The sequence below is a fragment of the Haliotis cracherodii genome, unplaced genomic scaffold (assembly GCF_022045235.1).
Source record: "Haliotis cracherodii isolate W230 unplaced genomic scaffold, xgHalCrac1.p SCAF_3, whole genome shotgun sequence".
NCBI lineage: Eukaryota > Metazoa > Mollusca > Gastropoda > Lepetellida > Haliotidae > Haliotis > Haliotis cracherodii.
This window is the reverse complement of record NW_027266286.1, coordinates 44094489-44110105: the sequence shown is the minus strand read 5'-3', so window position 1 is coordinate 44110105 and position 15617 is coordinate 44094489. Positions and strand designations below refer to the sequence as shown.

Sequence of the window (15617 nt, the reverse complement as noted above, 5' to 3'; positions counted from 1 at the left end):
TAGACGTTCCAAACAGTTCATGTACGGACGAGGAGGTTTCCGGACAGACGTTTTCACTATTATACATATTTTTCGTTATGTCCATAAACTAAAATTTATTTAGATAGTAAATATAATGCCCATAGCCCCAGTGGCGAGAGTACAAACATTGGATGTTCTGACAGAATATGAATCGATTCTTGTGTGTTTCTGCGTCTGGTTGTCGTGGATCTATATTGATTTAATATCAGTTTATGTAGCCTGGGAATAAACAGGATGCTTGTTGAAGTTAGGCACTGCACGATGAAAGTTTAATGTTATCACTAGGGCATGACAAAACCCTACCATCACCGGAGAATATATCGACAGACATTATCCCTCTGTGTGCGGAGAAGAAAGACGCCACTTACATTACAATAACTTAATAGACAACAAACAGTGGGACACAAGTGGGCTCGTCACTGAATCGAAACTTCAATCGTTCCTCCACCTTCCAGGTCACCTCAGCCCGAACTAACAATGATCCATTGTATATAAAACCAATCAGGACAATTGTATTATTGATGCGTGTTACATAACGTCAGGGTGGCACTTAATTTAGAAATAAACAAACGTTCAGGACATATTATTTGAGGATTATATGTTCATCGAATGAAATTGAAGTTTTAATTTTGTCCCCCTTTGGAGTGGTTTCATTGTTTAAAAAAGGTGCGAAGGAAATTGTAATTGCGTTTATTGCGTGTGGCCAAACGTCAACTATTGTCCTCAACATGCTTCATGGATACCACTGTGAATAGCCGCTGATGAAGCGACCGATATGTCGTGTTTGTATGTAATAGACCATTACGTTGAATCGATCGTCGGTTCCACCCAAATGCATTTGTATTTTTATGTGCGTGATGCCATAATATTACGAGTAACTGCTGTAAAAAAATATTTTTAATGGAGCTAATGAGTGCACAAAATTTTCTTTGAGATGCATGATTTTAAGTCAACTATACATGTTCCTGTGATCGCATAAATCAGCTGTTCAGCCGTACTGGATTGGTGAGGTGAGGTGAAAAGAGGTTTAACATCGCGTCCAAGATTATTGCTATTATATAGCGACGTGCATGCACGTGTGTGTGAGTGTATGTGTGTGTGCGTCCGTGCGTGCGTGCGTGCGTGTGTGTGTCTGCTTGTACTAGTCCGGACTGGTTTATAGTACCAGCCCACTGAGATACAATGCCGCTTTCTAACATGAATACCCCACTCAGACACAGTATACATACTCCGAGCCGACCAGTCCTTGTTTTAGCCCCTTAATGCCGAGCGCCAGGCAGGGTAACAGCGAGTAACATCTTTTAACGTCTTTTGGTATGACGCTGCCGGGGATTGGAACCCAGACCTTCCGCTCTCCGGGCGGACGCTCTACCACTAGACCACGGAGGCAGTCGTCCTTGATTTGTAATAGTTACATCTTTTCATTAATGGAAATGTACCTAGGTACCTATATAACTGCAGTAATCTTGATCCATACGTTAAACCCAATTTCACCTCCCCTCATCCGCACTCGATGAACAAAGTAAGGGGTGATGTTTGAAGCGGACGAGATATGTCATTGGTCTGTAGTTGATCATCATAATCAAATAGGCCCTGTACATTTATGGTTTGAAAATGCATTCAATGAGTTTTTACGTTTTGTCATTGAGCTCTCTCACACACAGAAAGGAAGGTAATTATGAACTGACAATCTGTTCCTAGTTCGTTGTTCAGCTGATCATCATGCAACTATTTCTGAATGCTTTCATTCTGAAACACAATGTGTGAACTGTCATTTGGGTTTGTAATTTAATGATTAACAATAAGATATATATTCCAGTATTCTAATACATACATATACTATAGAATGAAAAGTTATTTAAGAACCAATTGAATATTTCCGCCACAATAAGTACTTGAAGCTGATTAGTCCAATTTAGGACATTATTATTCATTTCTGCAACTACGACTTCTCTTGTCACCCTGACGGCATTCCAAGACAGACTATGTCCCCAGTACCCCGTGTTTGTCTGCCTGTAGGCATTCTAGGACAAACTAGGTCCCCAGTACCCCGTGTTTGTCTGCCTGTAGGCATTCTAGGACAAACTAGGCCCCCAGTACCCCGTGTTTTTCTGCCTGTAGGCATTCTAGGACAAACTAGATCCCCAGTACCCCGTGTTTGTCTGCCTGTAGGCATTCTAAGACAAACTAGGTCCCCAGTACCCCATGTTTGTCTCCCTGTAGGCATTCTAGGACAAACTAGGTCCCCAGTCCCAGTGTTTGTCTGCCAGTAGGCATTCTAGGACAAACTAGGTCTCCAGTACCCCGTGTCTGTCTGTCTGTAGGCATTCTAGGACAAACTAGGTCCCAAGTACACCGTGTTTGTCTGCCTGTAGGCTTTCTAGGACAAACTAGGTCCCCAGTACCCCGTGTTTTTCTGCCAGTAGGCATTCTAGGACAAACTAGATCACCAGTACCCCGTGTTTGTCTGCCAGTAGGCATTCTAGGACAAACTAGGTCCCCAGTACCCCGTGTTTGTCTGCCAGTAGGCATTCTAGGACAAACTAGGTCCCCAGTACCCCGTGTTTGTCTGCCTGTAGGCATTCTAGAACAAACTAGGTCCCCAGTACCCCATGTTTGTCTCCCTGTAGGCATTCTAGGACAAACTAGGTCCTCAGTACCCCGTGTTTGTCTGCCAGTAGGCATTCTAAAACAAACTAGGTCCCCAGTACCCCGTGTTTGTCTGCCTGTAGGCATTCTAGGACAAACTAGGTCCCCAGTACCCCGTGTTTGTCTGCCTGTAGGCATTCTAGGACAAACTAGGTCCTCTGTACCCCGTGTTTGTCTGCCTGTAGGCATTCCAGCATAGACTAGGTCCCCAGTACCCCGTGTTCGTCTCCCTGTAGGCATTCTAGGACAAACTAGGTCCCCAGTACCCCGTGTTTGTCTGTCTATAGGCATTCTAGGACAAACTAGGTCCCCAGTCCCCGTGTTTGTCTGCCAATAGGCATTCTAGGACAAACTAGGTCCCCAGTCCCCGTGTTTGTCTGCCAGTAGGCATTCTAAAACAAACTAGGTCCCCAGTACCCCGTGTTTGTCTGTCTGTAGGCATTCAAGGACAAACTAGGTCCCCAGTACCCCGTGTTTGTCTCCCTGTAGGCATTCTTGGACAAACTAGGTCCCCAGTACCCCGTGTTTGTCTGCCTGTAGGCATTCTGGGACAAACTAGGTCCCCAGTACCCCATGTTTGTCTCCCTGTAGGAATTCTAGGACAAACTAGGTCCTCAGTACCCCGTGTTTGTCTGCCAGTAGGCATTCTAGAACAAACTAGGTCCCCAGTACCCCGTGTTTGTCTGCCAGTAGGCATTCTAGGACAAACTAGGTCCCCAGTACCCCGTGTTTGTCTGCCTGTAGGCATTCTAAGACAAACTAGGTCCTCTGTACCCCGTGTTTGTCTGCCTGTAGGCATTCCAGCATAGACTAAGTCCCCAGTACCCCGTGTTTGTCTCCCTGTAGGCATTCTAGGACAAACTATGTCCCCAGTACCCCGTGTTTGTCTGCCTGTAGGCATTCTAAGACAAACTAGGTCCTCTGTACCCCGTGTTTGTCTGCCTGTAGGCATTCCAGCATAGACTAGGTCCCCAGTACCCCGTGTTTGTCTCCCTGTAGGCATTCTAGGACAAACTAGGTCCCCAGTCCGCGTGTTTTTCTGCCAGTAGGCATTCTAGGACAAACTAGGTCCCCAGTACCCCGTGTTTTTCTGCCAGTAAGCATTTTAGGACAAACTAGATCCCCAGTACCCCGTGTTTGTCTCCCTGTAGGCATTCTTGGACAAACTAGGTCCCCAGTACCCCGTGTTTGTCTGTCTATAGGCATTCTAGGACAAACTAGGTCCCCTGTCCCCATGTTTGTCTGCCTGTAGGCATTCTAGGACAAACTAGGTCCCCAGTACCCTGTGTTTGTCTGTCTGTAGGCATTCACTAGGTCCCCAGTGCCCCGTGTTTTTCTGCCAGTAGGCATTCTAGGACAAACTAGGTCCCCAGTACCCCGTGTTTTTCTGCCAGTAGGCATTCTAGGACAAACTAGATCCCCAGTTCCCCATGTTTGTCTGCCTGTAGGCATTCTAGGACAAACTAGGTCCCCAGTACCCCATGTTTGTCTGCCTGTAGGCATTCTAGGACAAACTAGGTCTCCAGTAACCCGTGTTTGTCTCCCTGCAGGCATTCAGGACAGCCTAGTTCCCACTTGTTTATCAAAAGAGCCGACTATCTATATACATGAGGGATGGGAATTTAAGTGAGATATTGCTGACCGTGTCTACTCATACAATGGCGGCTTGCTGTTTGCCTCTGATCGTATCGGCTCATTATTATTTACAGGAAAACTGAAATAGCAATTAAGACAATGGTGCTTAATCTATAATAGCTTTCTCTGCTACTACCTGGTCCGCTACATCTGATTCTGGTTCATCAACGTGTCTATCTCGAAGTTAAAAGCCTGTATAAATGTCCGACGCATGTGATTTGGGTTAGACCCTTGAAGATCCTGGGTAGAACATGTCTTCAGCAACCCATGCTTGCCATAAAAGGAGACTATGCTCGTAGTAAGAGGCGACTAACGGGATCGGGCAGTCAGGCTTGGTGACTTGGTTGATGCATGTCATCAATATCATCGATTGCTCATGATGTCAATCACTGGATTGTCTGGTCCAGACTCGATTATTTACACACCGCCGCCATATAGCTGGAATATAGTGTGGCGTTAAACAACAAACAAACAAAATGACTTGGGTTACGTCATGCCACGTACGAAGTCTCAGAATACACTCCCTGGTTGACGCGGACTTATGATCCTCCCGCGGTGATGCCGACTTATCCTGTCGTCTATAATGCCCACTTAAAAATAGGTTGGTACAAAACATAACTCACTCCAGAATATTTTCCGGCACTGCATGTTGTCTTTTAACAATGGGGGCGGTCGGGTAGCCTAGTGGTTAAAGCGTTCGCTCATCACGCCGAAGACCCGGGTTCGATTCCCGACATGGGTACAATGTGTGAAGCCCATTACTGGTGTCCCCCAACCTGATATTGCTGGAATATTGCTAAAAACGGCGTAAAACCATACTCACGCACTCACTCACTCGCTTTTAACAATGACCTCTGCTGTTGACTATGGCCCAACTAATATATTGTGTATACGCTTCTTTTGGATCCCGACAGCATAGAAGAGATCATAAAATATCCATTATTCCCTAATACTATAGGTTAACGCTCTTTTCTCTTTTTGTTTGTAATTATAATTGGTTGTTGTTTAAATCCTCGAGGCTGAACCAGACAATCAATATGAGAGTATAAGCCACGATCCATGCCGTAGGGTACGCTGACACGCAATCGACGAAAATCACGGAGCCTGACCACACGATTCATTTGGATCCATGGGAATCTGTCCTCACCTGGGATCCCAATGTTTGTTTGTTGTTTAACGCCGCACTCAAGCAACATCCCAGCTATATGACGGCAGTCTGTAAATAATTGAGTTTGGACCAGGCAGTCCAGTGATTGACATCATGAACATCGAGCCACGCAATTGGTATAGGGATCCCAATGGGGGCGTTTTGTTCAATATATTATTGTCATGCTGACAGCAAGATCGTTTTTGTCATGCACAGGTTCTTTTCTGTCTATTATCGCTATGTTGATAGTACGAACATGTTTATAATTACCAAACGACGCAGGTTGGACAAGAAACTGAAAAATAAGCATCAACGGTTGTACGAATTTGAGAAAGACATTTTTGTTGAATTTAGTATAACGCAGACGTTTAACAATTCGACACGAAGGCTCAACATCTGATAGAATCCAAGGATAGATAGAATGTTGATGTTAAACAATAATCACTCACTCACTAAGTCAAGATCAGCGACTCAAGTAAGGGATGCAACTCTGCATCACATATTGATGCAGCCGTTCGTGACTCTTCAGGGAATACATTCAATTTCCAGGTTTTACATACCCCCGTTCGCGGGATTCGCCAATGCTGTAAACTTCTAAGATATGTGTACTCCGGGCGTCCCTCCAACATCAAGCTGACACGTCTTGATATCGCTGAAATACCGACTAATACACGTTTCCGAGATTAGGTTATTGCAGTATGTTCAGTTTTTTTTTTTTGTTGTTGTTCACCGCCGCACTCAGCAATATTTGGGTTATATGACGGTTGTCTGCAATTGGGATACGATGACATGCATCAACGAAGTCAGCGAGCCTGACCACCCAATTCCGTGAGTCCTCTCTTACGACAAGCACGGGTTGCAAAAGATCCATTTTAACCCGGATCTTTACGGGGCGGGGCATGTATGGACTCACTGTATGCCGGAGTGGCTTTAAATTGTAACTCACTAGAAAATGAATACACACGATTATCCAAGATAGATAAAAGCGTACACTTTTCTGAATATGGTACATTTTTGATAATCAATGAGCTTAGTCAATCTCATTAAAATCACATCTTAGTTCTCGCTACCGCTAAACAATGATGGACATGTTAGTAATTCCACTGGTCGGCCAGAGTTTGCCAAAGGTCGGTCTGACGTGACCCGTGATGGGATGTCCTCAGATCTTTGTTTGGCGGCAGCGAGAACTAAGATCTGATTTTAACGTGTTTGTGAGCTTAGTTATCCGCCGTAAAAACAATAATGTACCGTCAGTTGTACTGTCCGTATAGGTGGAATGAGCGAGAGAGTCAGCTGGGTTTAACGCCACTTTTAACAGTATTCCAGACATATCACGGCGTGTCAGCTTAATATGGGAGGAAAGCCCGAAGTGATGCAGGTCTCAGACGTTTACCATTTTGGTGAAACCCACGAGCAGGCTTTGGTGCTCACAGACCTAGAAACCGAGAAACGGGGCGAACCGGGATTCGAACCCACAATCATAGGTGTCTGGCGTGTCCAAGGGACGCAACTCTGCACAGCGAATCACGGGGCCTTAAACGACTAGGCCACCCGTGCCATCCCGTATCGGTGGAAATAGCAGGGGGTAAATTCTCTGTCTCCGATGATTATCAAAACGATTCATAATGAACCTTTAATCAAAGTAATATGCCTGAAATATATTGTGTTCGGCACTGTTCGACAAACTTATTGTATGTATATATGTTCCAAATATGAATACAGCGTTTACATTAGGAAAAAGGAGGATTTGATTTACGATTTGGCAATTCGCCATACATTTCCAATGGATATCAACTGTGGCAGCTCTATAAGTATTGCGGTGTTGTAGCTTACTGTTAGTATACCCGAACAACTATACAATTTCCGAATGTATAAATGTAAATAAATGCCTAGAGCTATCCGTGCAATAGAACGATATAGGATTGTGAATCTAAAGTCAACCAGGCACGCGTCATATGTCAGCGAGGAGACACCGCCCATATCGGAGGCCAGTGGCATGTCATGTGGTTAAGTGCCGTGTGCATCAATTTCCCGGTCTACTCTGCCAGGTGTTTCGCTAGTCAGGACTCGCCGCTGTATCAACAACACTCGCATCACCATGTCCTTGAAGGAGGTCGCTTGTCGGGAGATTGACGCGAACGCAGCAGATCTCAACACTCTCAGTCAAGAAATCTGGAAACACCCTGAACTTGCCTATGAGGAAACGTTTGCACATGACTACATTACTGGGTATCTTGAGAAATGTGGGTTCGATGTCCAGCGGAGGTATAACCTCCCAACAGCTTTCAGGGCAGAGTACGGAGAGAGCGGACCTGGTCCGAATGTGGCGGTCATTTGTGAGTATGACGCTCTGCCGGGGATCGGACACGCATGTGGCCACAACCTCATAGCTGAAGTGGGCGTGGCAGCAGGCCTGGGGATAAAGGCTGCGCTACAGGCGGCGGGGAAACCCATTGGCAAGGTATGGGATGTATTGAATAGAATGACCCACATCAAGGCCGTAGTTAACTTTTTTTGACAGGAGGGCAAATGTTTGTACAAGTACCAATTGTCCCCAACTTAATTCAAATAAAACTGTTTTCTATTAAAAAAAAATATGTGTGTGTGTGGGGGGGAGTGGCGGCAACTGTGCCCTCCCACCCACACACACCCGGCTGGCTACGGCACTGCACATGTCACCTACTGCGTCACTCATATAGTAGTATAGGGAATAGGGGTTCTGGACCACTGCCACCTCGTCCAGATTCATACCCCAACTGTGCTACTACAATAATCTCACACACAATTTTTAGTAAGGACAAGAAGTAGCTCTGAAACGTCGTAACAAAGAATAAAAAAGTTATCCATAAACAATGTCATGTATTTAGTGTTTAATCGGGTTGTTGATGAACCAAACAGACTTTAAAAATTCTATATTTGTTTATTTTACAATTTAACAATTTAAAAGTTCAAAACAGATGGTTTTTTACATGAATTATGATGAGGTGACATTTATTTTCATTCCGATTCGAGATGGGGGGCGGTCGGGTAGCCTAGTGGTTAAAGCGTTCGTTCGTCACGCCAAAGACCAGGGTTCGATTCCCGACATGGGTACAATGTGTGAAGCCCATTACTGGTGTCCCGCGCCGTGATATTGCTGGAATATTGCTAAAAACGGCGTAAAACCATACTCAATCACTCACTCACCGATTAGAGATGTATAGCATTTTGAAATATGAAAGGGAAGGAACATTTGAAGTGTGCCCAACTCTTGGGCCACATTTTGCCTCTAAAAAGCATCAACCTGCCCTTCTCTGAAGTGACGGGTACATGTATTTTTTTGTGCACACATTTTGATTGAGTGTGTCAGTTGGGTTTAACGACGCTTTTAACATTATTCCGGTTTTATCACGGGGTGTCAGTTTAATTATATATATAATGTGGGAGGAAAGCCCGAAGTGATGCAGGTCTCAGACGTTTACCACTTCGGTGAAACCCACGAGCACGGTTATGGTGCTGACAAACCTGGAAACATAATCAGGTCGAACCAGGATTCGAACCCACAATCATAGGTTTCTGGTGTGCCCAAGGGACGCAACTCTGCACGGCGACTTGGCCACCCGTGCATCCGCACACATTTGAAGATCAACCAATCTGTAAAACCAGGTATTAATTATCGGGTTTTTCCCCGGATAAATTATCGACATATTTTCAACCAGCCATTGGTATTTGGTCGTGGGGTTGTCAGTTATGGCCCATAGCCTCGCCCACAGAGGTTATTTCGGGTCAAGGTCTACCCGCATGCAAAGTTTCAAGGCGCTGCGACGACTTTCACATCACTGCAATTTTTCGATTTGGACCAATACAACAAAGTGCCACTATTTCTGTGATGAAAGGTACTAGATACATGAAACGAGAAGAACTTCACACAAACATATGAGATGCTATTTATTCGGAGAATAGGTTCGAGATAACGGGGTTCGACTGCTCATGGTCAAAGTTACTTGTGTTTATGTTGGTACGTATTTACTGTTAGTGTATGAACGAAACTGATGCCTGCTCGTGCCACTGATGAGGACGCTTGTCTCCGCAGGTGACGGTACTGGGGACTCCGGCTGAGGAGTCAATGGGAGGAAAAATAGATCTGATCAATGCCGGAGTATTCAAAGACATCGACGTCGCCATGATGGCCCACCCAACACCGGAGACGGCGGAATATATGCCAGCATTAGCTAGGCAAAAGTATTTATCTAACTTTGTTATTTCCCGCTGTTATTAATAATAGAATTGCAAACAGATTTTTAAAGTTAACATATAAACTTTGGGTCTAGTAACATAGACATGCGTGTAAGTCGACTACACTAATCCCTTATATGGGGATTTTTATAAAAGGAAGCGTGTCATACTGATTTTACGAAACGAATGTCGGAATTCTTATATTTGCCAAGCGAAATTGAGGGTAATACATGCATTTTTACACGAGTTTCGTACAATCAGTATGGCACACATGTATGCAAGTGTAATAAATTCTTATATTACCCATTATTTCTTATCCATTTGCGTTCCGCTTTAGAACAAAACACCAATGACGACCGCCGTCTTAGAAAGCCACAATAGTCGAATCATCAGCTTGTATGACGTCGTTTCTAGTGTGACATCATTCCGACCATACGTCACAATAAAATTCGGATGACGCCAACAATACGGTCTGGATGACTTAAACAGTACACTGGTGCGCGTTAAATGCTATCTGCCTTTGTGCATATACGATTATTATGAACTCGGTTATTTCTAACCCTCTGGGTAATAAATGATGATATGAATGTTTTGTGACATACCAAGGTGCTTCATCAAGTTCCACGGCAAGGCGTCTCACGCTGCGGGATTTCCCTGGAACGGCATCAACGCTCTTGACGCCGCCGTCCTGTGCTACCAGAACGTCTCCTGTCTCAGACAACAGATGAAACCTGACTGGAGAGTGCATGGTAACTATGTTAGTCCAGACTTTAATTCAATATAAGTTATATAATTCAATATAGTTGTAAGTTATGTATTGTTTGGTCGAAAGAGTACGACTATGCCCTGGAGTGAGTTAAACTTTAGAAAATAAGCCTTTATTGTATATAATTCCGTATTCATTACTATACACTTTTGTTGAAGAATTTTAAGATATTATACACGTCATGTATGACCCTTGTTAAATTTGCTTATGATTTTGGTAAGATCCTATCAAATATCAATGCTCGGTCATGCTTTATTGGGGGCGGTCGGGAAGCCTAGTGGTTAAAGCGTTCGCTCGTCACGCCGAAGACCCGGGTTCGATTCCCGACATGGGTACAATGTGTGAAGCCCATTTCTGGTGTCCCCGCCGTGACATTGCTGGAATATTGCTAAAAGCGGCGTAAAACCATACTCACTCACTCACTCACTCATGCTTTATTGGTTTAGTTGTTCGTATACAGACGTATTCTTTGCCCAAACGGAATGTTCCGTGGACAAAAATACTACCAACCACGACATTTTTAAAAAAGATTAATATCTTATAAAACCCCGAAGAATTGAAAACATATGAAAAGAGAAATTGGTTTTAACAATGTATTGAGTGAAATTTATATAAGAAGAAAATGGTCAAAACATTGTAAGTTTATTCGAGATATTTGATATATAGCGAATGTAAACCTGGTAAATACCTTAGTTTGAGCAGTACATGATATTTATACAAAATCATGAAAACATATTTTTTTAATCCTAGGTGTGATACACAACGGAGGAGTCAAGCCAAACATCATCCCCGAGCTGACTGAGATGGAGTTTAACTGCAGGGCGCCCACCGACAATGAGGTGAAGGAGCTGACGAAGAAGTTCTCTGCTTGTGTCGAGGCTGCTGCTACAGCGACAGGCTGCAAGGTGAGGCCTCAACTACATGATGTATAACAGTGAATGCAAGCTTAACGCACTGTAATTTTGTAATGTGAAGTTTACACGATATACGACTTTTCCACTGGACGGTCACATGACCGTGAAGCTGGCTTTCAAAAGTGTCTGAACCATACAGTTTGACGTTTATATGTTTTGCATGAGATTGTATAATTCTTAAAATGACGTAAACACTGATGAGCTGCTTCCACTGTATTGTATAACCCCTGTGAATTGCCAAGCACGATTATACCAAGAATCATTATTTGAGATCATTTATACCTTTTAATCTTGAAGTCAGAATTTTGGCCTACACTGGGAAACGTCCAAGAGTTGTCTGTATGCCCGGTTACGAATATCCTCTTTACGATCCATCCATGAGAACAAAACGAAGATATGCATATCAAATATCGACTTTATCTAGACTGACAGTGACAGTATACAGTCTACAGTCTATCGTTTACCTCAGAATATATTTCACACATCTTTATCATCACCTTTCAATGATCGATAAATCAAACAGCGATCAGTAACGCTTGGTATCACCACAGTTTCATTGACAACCTATGAAAACTCTCCAGTCACGTGATGCAAATGTGAGGTGAGTGAGTTTTGGTTTTGCGCCGCCTTGAGCAATATTCCAGGAATATCACGGCGGGGGACACAAGGAATGGGCTTCACACATTTTACCCATGTCGGGAATCGAACCCGTGTCTTTGGCGTGACGAGCGAACGCTTTAACCACTAGGCTACCCGACCGCCCCTGATGCAAATGTATTACGATTTTGGTATTTTATCACTTTGGTGAAACCTACGAGCACGGGTATGGTGCTGACAAACCTAGAGGTATGATCAATCACAGGTTCCTGACTTGCCCACGACGACAGAGCCACCCCCAAAGTGCAAAGTACGACAGTGTCTAAAGACTGCAAGGTTTAGTATAACAGTGAATACAGGTATAAACCTATGAAATGTATCCTGTACTGCAGGGTGATTCGTCATCTTGCATATCAGTGAAAACAGGGTAAAAACACCACATGTACTTATAGATATATAGACCCTAAAACATGATTTGCATGATAAATGTGCACAGCAAGTGTTTTAATTACCTTCTTATCAGATGAAGACATTAACGGGTTAAATTTAAACTGTGTTGGATGAATAACACATTTGTTTGGTACGTAACATACTGTATTTACAACAAATCAATATAAAATGGTCCCCATCCTCCACAATATTAGTATACACTACAGGCAAATCCTTTCATGTCTTGTAATATTATGATACCGTCCCATTGCTATGCGGAGGTGATGGGAAATACAAGCGAACTCGGACAAAGCTATGCTAAATTTTGCAATGGTAATTTATTTCAGATATAATTCGGCATTGAGAAGTAATGTAAAAGAGGAATACATTTATGTTATAGAATTGTTTGATTGTGAAGATCGCAGTCCTGGGCCCACTTGCACAAAGCTATCTTAGCGCTACAACTATTGTAAGCCTATGTTACAGTATGGGAGTTACGTTCATCTTAGATCGCTTTGTGCAAGTGTTCAAAAGCACATTTAAGTTGACGTTTGGAAGGCCAGTTAATCTTTACACTTTGAATTCACGTTTTCTATGGTATATGGCATCAGGCATTGCTAATTTATACCTTCACCCAGTATATAATTGCACGTTTGATGATTGTTGTCCTCAATAGGTATTAACGCAAACAGCAACGGGTGCGATTGCCCCACAAACTCGATTGTTCCAAGCTGTTATTGCGTAGTTGGGCAAGTGATACAGTCGACAGTCACACATCCACGAACTAATTGGCCTTAATTTAATAAATCCTAATTATAGCTTATGTATTTTCTCGCTGCTTCTAAGCGTGTTTTTATTATGTTACAGGCTGACTATTATTTTCACCCCAAAGCGTACGAAAGCCTCATCACTAACCAAATCCTGGCCACATCCTACAAGGAACATGCCATGTCCCTTGGGCTGGAATTTTCGCCCACTGAACGAGTCAGGGGAAAGTACGTTGGTTCCACGGATATGGGAAACGTGTCGCATGTAGTGCCGAGCATCCACCCAATGTTCTTCGTGGGGAGGAAAAACTGCATCAACCACACAACAGAATTCACCGAAGCAGCAGGTATACCTCTTACAGCACACTCGGAGTGATCAGTAACTGATATAAAAAACCAAAAGTGGCGACAATAATATTTTTGATCTATCCATAAGTCCCCTGGCGACAAATTGCCGCCTAAGATTCATTGGCTTGTACGGTTTTACACAGGCTATATGTATTAGATATGAACAAGGCAGGTGTGTGAGAGTTTAGTTTAACTCCGCTTTTACCAGTATTCCAGTTAAATCACAGTATTTCAGTTATATCATGGCGTGTCGGCACACCCCCACTCCCCTCGTCAATATAGGTTTAAGGAAAAAACATAATACTCATCGTTGTACGTTTTGTATTTCAGGTTCCTCTGACGCCCAGCCCTATACACTGAAAGTAAGCAAGGCACTTGCTATGACGGGTGTAGAGCTACTTTTACAACCGTCATTGACACAGGAGGCTAAAAGGGATCTCCTTGCAGATGTCCAGTCTTCATAAAAATGCATACATTTGTATTCCATGATTCATATATTGTGTATGTTTATCTTTCTTCACATGGAGTTCTATTTGGTATCTGTCTTCCAATGGGCACTTTCAATTGACTTGATGTTAATAATTGTTATTGTTTGTCACGTCTAATATTTTCAGACTAGGTGGTCTGTACTATTTTGTGTGTTCCTCATTCCAGCCTGTTCTACTTTACTATGTCGTTCAAAAATAAGAAAGGGTCATATTTCCGCCCATTCACCGCCTCAATACAGATATCATTCCGCTGTGAGAAAAACGATTCAACGCTGCATCTTCTTACACCGATACAGCAAACGTTGCACTACGACCCAACACATGTTCCAATGTCGGGGCTGCGCGTTCGGTAAATGTTAAAATTGGAAGCTCCTGAAGACAAGATTCATATAATTTTTGCACATAGTTTTATCTATACAGACAACATACCTGTTGTATCATCAACCAAAGGAAGATTTGTATGTTTTGACTTTTTTTTCTTTCGACTGACCGAAGCTGAGATTGGAGTTGAAAAATCAACATATTATTTGGATGGCCTTATACAGAAAACTGTTACTCAGGAAAGGGGCCTTGCATTATATCAGTTTTATGATTATTTGTCAAAGCTTATGCTTACATATACCTATATACAGAGTCGGTAAAAGAACACCGATATTCGTTTCTTGAAAGTTATTATCAAATACTGTATATTTCTTCAGGTTTTCACGAAATGTAAAAAAAGATAGGAGAAGAATTGTATTAATCGTAAGTAACTATTCATTTGTTGACACTCAGGTATACATGTACGGTGACTGTAGGATAAGGTATTGTTTTGTCTCATCTAATGTCTCGTGTTGAGTGTCCAATGTTTAATTGTTCTTGCAACTCCTTTTCAATGACAATCACTTATTCAGTCTGATGACAAACGAATGTAAGAAAAACGATTACTCCGACATCTGAAATGTAGGAGAAAAAGTGGTCATGTTGTTATGTAGTTATATAAAAATTGAAACTTATATTTTGTCATGCTGTTCTTGTCGATGACAACTAATAAAATTTAAATTATATAGAATATGCTGCATGCATCTTTGAGAATATTTGTATATGACCAAACATCTCTCTCTCACAGACACAGCATAATCACAGGATGCATTTTCACCGTGGTAATTTCAACGGCTTTTATCTCAACCATATTGTGTTAACAGTGACGGCAAACTGACAATACCCCCCGTGATCGTTATGTAGAATCTATTAAATTTACATTTTAGTTACATGGACAAGATGTACGTCTTCCACAATATAATACGTTGTTCGAATCTCAACAGTGGTACCCTATGTCTACATTTGTGTCGAATATTGAACACAGCCTATACCCGTATGCGTTAGCGGGTGAACAGTGAACGCAAGCTCTCATGAACCATGTCTCGGCATCATATTAATGCCTCATGTGTGGTTATTCTAGAAGCCACGCTAACGTTCAACCAAACACCATCTCGATCGTGTATATATATAAATACATATAAATATATATATAGAGAGAGAACAAGCCGTGATGATGACCCTAGGTCTGGACGTCCCTCAGCTGCCATCAATGAAGATGCAATCACGGAGATAGAAAACACTTATACTGTCAGATAGACGTATAACCATTGCTGAACTTGA

At 42.7% G+C, this 15617-nt stretch overlaps 1 protein-coding gene across 1 annotated transcript; it reads left to right on the top strand.

The window, feature by feature from the left end:
• Positions 1-7505: 7505 nt before the first annotated feature.
• Positions 7506-15386, top strand: LOC139473968 (xaa-Arg dipeptidase-like). The gene is made up of 6 exons (XM_071256835.1): positions 7506-7913; positions 9525-9673; positions 10274-10416; positions 11184-11338; positions 13241-13487; positions 13819-15386. Exons 1-6 carry the CDS (start codon positions 7551-7553, stop codon positions 13950-13952), a joined length of 1191 nt encoding a protein of 396 aa, XP_071112936.1. The 5' UTR covers positions 7506-7550; the 3' UTR covers positions 13953-15386.
• Positions 15387-15617: the final 231 nt, after the last annotated feature.